A 7,969-nucleotide genomic window follows, 5' to 3' on the forward strand; every position below is an offset into this window, starting at 1 on the left:
ATAATTCACGTCGGATGACAAAAATATACACATTTACATCTTTTCCAGTATATCACCTCCTTCACGAACATATATTATAATTTTTGATTATTTACATATAATACAATTATTTATTTTTGCTTTGTTCTTTTAAAATCTGCAGTGTGTAGGGTTTAGGGGTGTTTCTCAGCAGAATACCATTTATAATATATATTCATTGTGTGTAATTGCCTACAACTACAAAACTGTTTTAATAAGCTTAGAATGAGGTCTTCATATCTAATATCATATCTTGCAGTGCCATGTTAGTTTCTAGTGCTAACATGTTTGAAAACCCTAATTTTTGTGAAATAGAGGATCATACATATTGTGTAATTTCAAGAGAAGGCAAGGGAGCATGAATCCTTGTTGCCAAAGAAGGGAAAATGAAACCATGACCAGCCACGGCATCATAGATTCTGCAATTTCACCACTAGATGTCACTCAATCCCTCACACTGCACCTTTAAAATCAAATATGTCAATGACAGCCGCAGCTTCCAGCTACCATGTCGTTGTACTGTTTCAACACCACATTCTCATCATCATCAAAATATAGTAAGTTGATGGAAAAGAGTTTGTCCGGGACGCAGCACGGCGTCTCCACGCCTTTGATCAGCTTCAGGGCATTGATGATTGACTGCACGGTGGCGTGGTTGGTCGGCCTCATGTTTTGACCCAAAGGGAAGGGGCAGGATCCCTTGCAGTGGTAGGCGTTATAACCGCGTGGAGATACAATCCAGCCCGACCAGCCGATCTCATCAAAGTCCACATAGAGCGGCAGACGCTGGCAGGGTGTGAAGGAACCTTCTTCTTCACTGTAGTCCAGGGAGCGAGCTGTGCGGGAGGACAGACCGGACATGGGGGCCTGGGGTAAGCTGGGTGAGGCCGGGGAATCCTTGAAGTCTGGTGGAGGAAGGAAGAGGGTTGTTTTGTTTGTTTGTTGTTTAGTATGTGTGTCAACAATTTTATATGTTTCAATATTGAGATACGACAGGAAAAAAAAAAATTGAGAGCACAGCAATGCTACACCCACATTTTAAAAATATCAGGTACAAAGAGGGAAAAAAAAAGATACACAGCCATTTAAACAGTCATATTCACTAACAAAATATTTAAATGAATCACCAAAAAATGAGTAATTTCCCATATATTAGCACAAGATGGCCCACTGACTGGATTGGTTGTTCCAAATGAAGAGGATCCAGGGCTTTTCTGCATCTTTACTTTGTAATTTTCACATGCAATTTAGATAAGAGAGAAAAAAAGTTATTTATATATATATATATATATATATATATATATATATATATATATATATATATATATATATATAGTTGCAATATTTGTGGTTTGTTTAAGAGAGTGAAACAGACCTCAGATTTATTCATATAAATCATTTTTATTTATTATTAGGGAATATGAATAAATCTTGATCCAGCAACCAGGGGGGTCAGACTGGGGGGGTAAAGGGTACTATGTACCCAGGGCCCAGAGCATGGGGGGCACAAAAAACTGGCATTAAATAGTGTTTAGGCTGAAATAAAATATGTCTTTCCTAAAAAATCAAAGTCCAGATTTCAAAAAAGAAGAGAAAAAAGGACAGGGAAAGAAAACTAAATGAGGGAAAGCAGCTGCTAACCAAATTATTTGAAAAGAGAGGTGAGCTTGAAAGCTAGCTATATTGAGAAGGGGGGTCTGGGGGACCAAATTGCACCATTTTCTAGAAAAATGGTGCAATTTGGTCCCCCAACTTTAAAAAGGGTTCTGACTCCCAGATGTGATCTAAGGTATACATGATTTAGACCTGGTTTGACTACGCATTAGAAATTTGGTGTTTGCGTTAATAAAAAAAGAACATAACTTGGGGGGGGGGGGGTGTCTTCAATATGGCTAGTACCTAGGGCCCAGAATTTGGTGCTACACCCCTGCCAGCAACGCCAAGTCAAACTTAGCAGGGACACATGAGAATCCTTCTGTGAATGAGTGAGAGACTGAAACGAAATGTTAGGAAGGACATTGTCTTTCTAATCCCGCTGTAAACTATATATATATATATATATATATATATATATATATATATATATATATATATATATATATATATATATATATATATATATACACACTCAACAAAAATATAAATGCAACACTTTTGGTTTTGCTCCCATTTTGTATGAGATGAACTCAAAGATCTAAAACTTTTTACACATACACAATATCACCATTTCCCTCAAATATTGTTCACAAACCATTGTGATTAGTGCACAGGTGTGCCTTAGACTGCCCACAATAAAAGGCCACTCTGAAAGGTGCAGTTTTATCACACAGCACAATGCCACAGATGTTGCAAGATTTGAGGGAGCGTGCAATTGGCATGCTGACAGCAGGAATGTCAACCGGAGCTGTTGCTTGTGTATTGAATGTTCATTTCTCTACCATAAGCCATCTCCAAAGGCGTTTCAGAGAATTTGGCAGTACATCCAACCAGCCTCACAACCGCAGACCATGTGTAACCACACCAGCCCAGGACCTCCACATCCAGCATCTTCACCTCCAAGATCGTCTGAGACCAGCCACTCGGACAGCTGCTGAAAAAATCGGTTTGCATAACCAAAGAATTTCTGCACAAACTGTCAGAAACCGTCTCAGGGAAGCTCATCTGCATGCTCGTCGTCCTCATCGGGGTCTCGACCTGACTCCAGTTCGTCGTCGCAACTTCGCACAGCCATTGAAGAGGAGTGGACCAACATTCCACAGGCCACAATTGACAACCTGATCAACTCTATGCGAAGGAGATGTGTTGCACTGCATGAGGCAAATGGTGGTCACACCAGATACTGACTGGTATCCCCCCCCAATGAAACAAAACTGCACTTTTCAGAGTGGCCTTTTATTGTGGACAGTCTAAGGCACACCTGTGCAGTAATCATGGTGTCTAATCAGCATCTTGATATGGCACACCTGTGAGGTGGGATGGATTATCTCAGCAAAGGAGAAGTGCTCACTATCACAGATTTAGACTGGTTTGTGAACAATATTTGAGGGAAATGGTGATATTGTGTATGTGGAAAAGTTTTAGATCTTTGAGTTCATCTCATACAAAATGGGAGCAAAACCAAAAGTGTTGCGTTTATATTTTTGTTGAGTGTATATATATATATATATATATATATATATATATATATATATATATATATATATACGCGTATATATATATAAAATTTTCAGTTCTGTCTGAAATAAAAATTTCAAGTGAAATGAATTTCAGTTTTACATTTTTCCCTCTTTTGGCTCAGTGATAATTGTGAATGAATTTGATAACAAACAAACCTTTAAACCAACAATCGTTCATTTGTTACCGTGTCATATTGAAACTTCATAAAGGGATTTAATTGTAGACAGAACTGAAGGAACATGAAGGCCACACATAAAACCATATATTATGGTATTATAAATCATTAGTTTGTATGACTGTGCATCAGCCACGAGTGCTGCACCCTCTGAAGGCCCGTTTCACCATCAGTACATCAGCATCCATTTTTCCATCAATGCAGCTCAAGCAATCACACACATTTTCTTTAGGAAAATGCACTTTAAATACATTGAATCAGTTAAATTCTTCCATCACCCGTGGCAATGTTAAGAATTCCAATGCTTTTGTTATAGAAATGATGGTGTTAGGAGGAGGGGTTTGTGAGGATGCAGATCTCCTTCCCGTGGTTATTGTCTTACCTGTACTCTCTGTGGTAGCAGAGCGACGGCCGTCGTCTGTGAAAAGGACCAACATGGGCTGCTTGCTTTGGTGGTGGTTGCGTCCCGAAGCGAAGCGGACCAGTTTCTTGTCTGCCTGGCTTCCTCCTAGGTTCCATACCACCACCTGGAGTGCCAAGTTGCTGCCTTCATCTCCCATCCAGGAGCGGACCTGAATGATGAATTTCACATTTGTCAGGTGCAATGCAGGGCTGAGTGCAGGCTCGGTACAGGTCTAGGAGGTACCAAGGTGATACTTACCGATTGTGTGATGGTGAACACCTCCCAGCCTGCGGCAAGGACCGGGATGAGTCGAGAAGACAGCAGCTTCCTCTGCTGGGTGGTGTTACCTTTACTTGAGTCGAGCAGCTGATAAACACTAACCTGAAGGACAGGAAACAGTTGAACCTATGTTATACACTGTCTATACAAGAAGGGGACTAGTGAGGAAAGCCACCAAAGCACTCATGACAATTCTGAAGGAGTTAATGGGTTCTTTAGATGTGAATGAAGAAACTGCACAGTGCAGTTTTTGCCTGGTGCACTTTAGTTTCGATAGGAGTTGATGGCATGACACCATCTATATTGTCTCAGTCCCTCCACATGTATATGGGTACTGTCCTTGCCTGGTGAAATAACCCGCACTGGCATGCCATCCGGAGGGGGCAGGGAGTCATGCATTCTCATCCGTTTCAGGCTACAGGCTCAGGAGATAAGCACTGACATCACCAATCAGCTTGATGGTGGAGTGGCACCAAGAAGGATTTTGAGTCTCTCAGCAGCTGAAATTTCAAACCTTTTAAAGAAAATCCTTCAGTGTTACCAGGTTTTAGAATTCATCATAGTACAGAAACAGCATTAGTGAAGGTTACAAATGATCTTCTTATGGCCTCAGACAGTGGACTCATCTCTGTGCTTGTTCTGTTAGACCTCAGTGCTGCTTTTGATACTGTTGACCATAAAATTTTTATTACAGAGATTAGAGCATGCCATAGGTATTAAAGGCACTGCGCTGCGGTGGTTTGAATCATATTTATCTAATAGATTACAATTTGTTCATGTAAATGGGGAATCTTCTTCACAGACTAAGGTTAATTGTGGAGTTCCACAAGGTTCTGTGCTAGGACCAATTTTATTCACTTTATACATGTTTCCCTTAGGCAGTATTATTAGACGGCATTGCTTAAATTTTCATTGTTACACAGATGATACCCAGCTTTATCTATCCATGAAGCCAGAGGACACACACCAATTAGCTAAACTGCAGGATTGTCTTACAGACATAAAGACATGGATGACCTCTAATTTCCTGCTTTTAAACTCAGATAAAACTGAAGTTATTGTACTTGGCCCCACAAATCTTAGAAACATGGTGTCTAACCAGATCCTTACTCTGGATGGCATTACCCTGACCTCTAGTAATACTGTGAGAAATCTTGGAGTCATTTTTGATCAGGATATGTCATTCAATGAGCATATTAAGCAAATATGTAGGATTACTTTTTTGCATTTGCGCAATATCTCTAAAATTAGAAAGGTCTTATCTCAGAGTGATGCTGAAAAACTAATTCATGCATTTATTTCCTCTAGGCTGGACTATTGTAATTCATTATTATCAGGTTGTCCTAAAAGTTCCCTGAAAAGCCTTCAGTTAATTCAAAATGCTGCAGCTAGAGTACTAACGGGGACTAGAAGGAGAGAGCATATTTCACCCATATTGGCCTCTCTTCATTGGCTTCCTGTTAATTCTAGAATAGAATTTAAAATTCTTCTTCTTACTTATAAGGTTTTGAATAATCAGGTCCCATCTTATCTTAGGGACCTCATAGTACCATATCACCCCAATAGAGCGCTTCGCTCTCAGACTGCAGGCTTACTTGTAGTTCCTAGGGTTTGTAAGAGTAGAATGGGAGGCAGAGCCTTCAGCTTTCAGGCTCCTCTCCTGTGGAACCAGCTCCCAATTCAGATCAGGGAGACAGACACCCTCTCTACTTTTAAGATTAGGCTTAAAACTTTCCTTTTTGCTAAAGCTTATAGTTAGGGCTGGATCAGGTGACCCTGAACCATCCCTTAGTTATGCTGCTATAGACTTAGACTGCTGGGGGGTTCCCATGATGCACTGAGTGTTTCTTTCTCTTTTTGCTCTGTATGCACCACTCTGCATTTAATCATTAGTGATCTGATCTCTGCTCCCCTCCACAGCATGTCTTTTTCCTGGTTCTCTCCCTCAGCCCCAACCAGTCCCAGCAGAAGACTGCCCCTCCCTGAGCCTGGTTCTGCTGGAGGTTTCTTCCTGTTAAAAGGGAGTTTTTCCTTCCCACTGTCACCAAGTGCTTGCTCACAGGGGGTCGTTTTGACCGTTGGGGTTTTTACGTAATTATTGTATGGCCTTGCCTTACAATATAAAGCGCCTTGGGGCAACTGTTTGTTGTGATTTGGCGCTATATAAATAAAATTGATTGATTGATTGATTGATTGATTGATTACCAGGCAAGTGGGAAGCTGTATCGCCGGTGATGCAACACATAAAAGTTGCATCATGCAGAGTTTTAGGGGAGGTGATGGTCTAGTGGTTAAAGCATTGGGCTTGATACCAGAGGATCTTCGGTTCAAATCCCAGCCTGACCGGAAAATCACTAAGGGCCTTTGGGCAAGGTCCTTAATCCCCTAGTTGCTCCCGGTGTGTAGTGAGTGCCTTGCATGGCAGCAACTTGATGTCGGGGTGAATGTGAGGCATTGATGTGTAAAGTGCTTTGAGCGTCTGATGCAGATGGAAAAGTGCTATATAAATGCAGTCCATTTTTGTCCAATCACAGCCACAGAAGCCTATAATACTGGCCTCTTAGTGGCTTCCCTCACTAGTCTCATTATACCATGAATCAGGTTTTGAGAACTGCCTACTCCAGCCAGATTTACACCACCAAAAAGAATGAAGTCTAAGACATATTCAGTGACTTAGAAATGTTCGTTTTACCTCCTGACTCCTCTAAGAAAACTGGCTGCAAAAGTGATGGTATGTATTAAAAAATCTTATATTTACTGATTACTTGTGGGCACAAATCCTTAAATTGTTAGTGATATTTTTTTTTCAAAAAGCACATCTTGACTGATTCTTTTCAGCTCCATTGTAAAGAGGCATAAATTACAAAAATTGCACCACTGTCCAAATACCATTGGGTATGACTGCGTTATACAACATTTTAAGCGCGTTGTGGTTCACATACCTGACAGAAATGATGTCTGTTGAATGTGACTGATGTCTGAGGTTTCAGCTTGAAGAGATGGAGCTCTGCGGTCAGAACCTTCTCACTTCTGGCCACTGAGGACAGACTGAACCTGAACTCCACCTGCTCACTGTGCACTGCAGCAGAAGAGAAAATTAAAAACCCTCAAAAATAACGCTGCAGCTTGTCTATAGCTGCAGAAGCATTTTTTGGACGTGCGGATCTTACATTTGTCAAAAAAGCTGCGCACTGTGTTCCCCTCCAGAAGATACGGGTCCTTGCTCACGCCGTCCACATGCGCCACGGTGTTGTACAGATCGAGCATGTACTGAGGCGGCTGCTTGTGTCCGTGGACAGCAGGGGGGTCCTCCATCCCGAACACCTCCAAAAGCCTCTTTATGGCTGCAGAACGGACTTCCTCTGACTCGTTCTCGGTGCTGAAATGATGCCGGAGGTGGCTGAGCGACGGGCGCGCACTGACGGCGCGCGTCAGGACGGAAATGCCGAGCAAGAAGAGGAACATCTTAAAACTGTGAGGAGTTTTCCCTGCGGGTCAGTGTCCCCAAAACCGAAGTTCCAGCCCGTAACCCGAAGTTGGAGTGAATTCGGCGCTCGGGAAGCTCGAGTTCTTATAAGAAACGCTCCCGCTCCGGTTCCAGCGGCCCCCCAAACCTTCAGCAAACAGCAGTAAAAATGTTATTTGGTCGCAAATGTAAATCACCAATCAGCGAATATAAAAGGAGACTAATGGCGTTGTTAGCGAGGTGTGAGGGCGACTGTAGATTAGATTCATCCCCATTGTCTCCGTATCTGGATATAAAGGCTCAAGTATAAACGATCCTTCAGAAACAAACAGTAAAAGAGTGAGAAATCTGCTTTTTATCTGCTGTATCGTTCATAATTTCAAGAACGTCTAAAGGGAGTGTGTAGAATAAATGTGGAGAAGAACTTTCGGTGACGCGCATTCGCTGTGGG

General features: G+C 41.8%; 1 protein-coding gene across 1 annotated transcript; it reads right to left on the reverse strand.

Annotated features, from left to right (window-relative positions):
- Positions 1 to 231: 231 nt before the first annotated feature.
- On the reverse strand, positions 232 to 7,517 carry admp (anti-dorsalizing morphogenic protein). Its single transcript, XM_034165595.1, has 5 exons — positions 7,223 to 7,517; positions 6,995 to 7,131; positions 4,032 to 4,154; positions 3,753 to 3,942; positions 232 to 923 (listed from the first exon to the last, which is right to left on the reverse strand). The coding sequence occupies exons 1-5, from the start codon at positions 7,515 to 7,517 to the stop codon at positions 499 to 501; spliced, it is 1,170 nt and encodes a 389-aa protein (XP_034021486.1). The 3' UTR covers positions 232 to 498.
- Positions 7,518 to 7,969: the final 452 nt, after the last annotated feature.

The sequence above is a fragment of the Thalassophryne amazonica genome, unplaced genomic scaffold, assembly GCF_902500255.1.
Source record: "Thalassophryne amazonica unplaced genomic scaffold, fThaAma1.1, whole genome shotgun sequence".
NCBI lineage: Eukaryota > Metazoa > Chordata > Actinopteri > Batrachoidiformes > Batrachoididae > Thalassophryne > Thalassophryne amazonica.

Bases quoted from the DNA above. Each gene is read 5' to 3' on its own strand.
- admp (XM_034165595.1), bottom strand. From the start codon at position 7,517: ATGTTCCTCTTCTTGCTCGGCATTTCCGTCCTGACGCGCGCCGTCAGT. The intron at 7,132-7,222 runs GTAAGATCCGCA...CTTCTGCTGCAG, and splicing joins GCGCAGCTTTTTTGACAAAT to TGCACAGTGAGCAGGTGGAG. The intron at 3,943-4,031 runs GTAAGTATCACC...TTCATCATTCAG, and splicing joins TGTTCACCATCACACAATCG to GTCCGCTCCTGGATGGGAGA.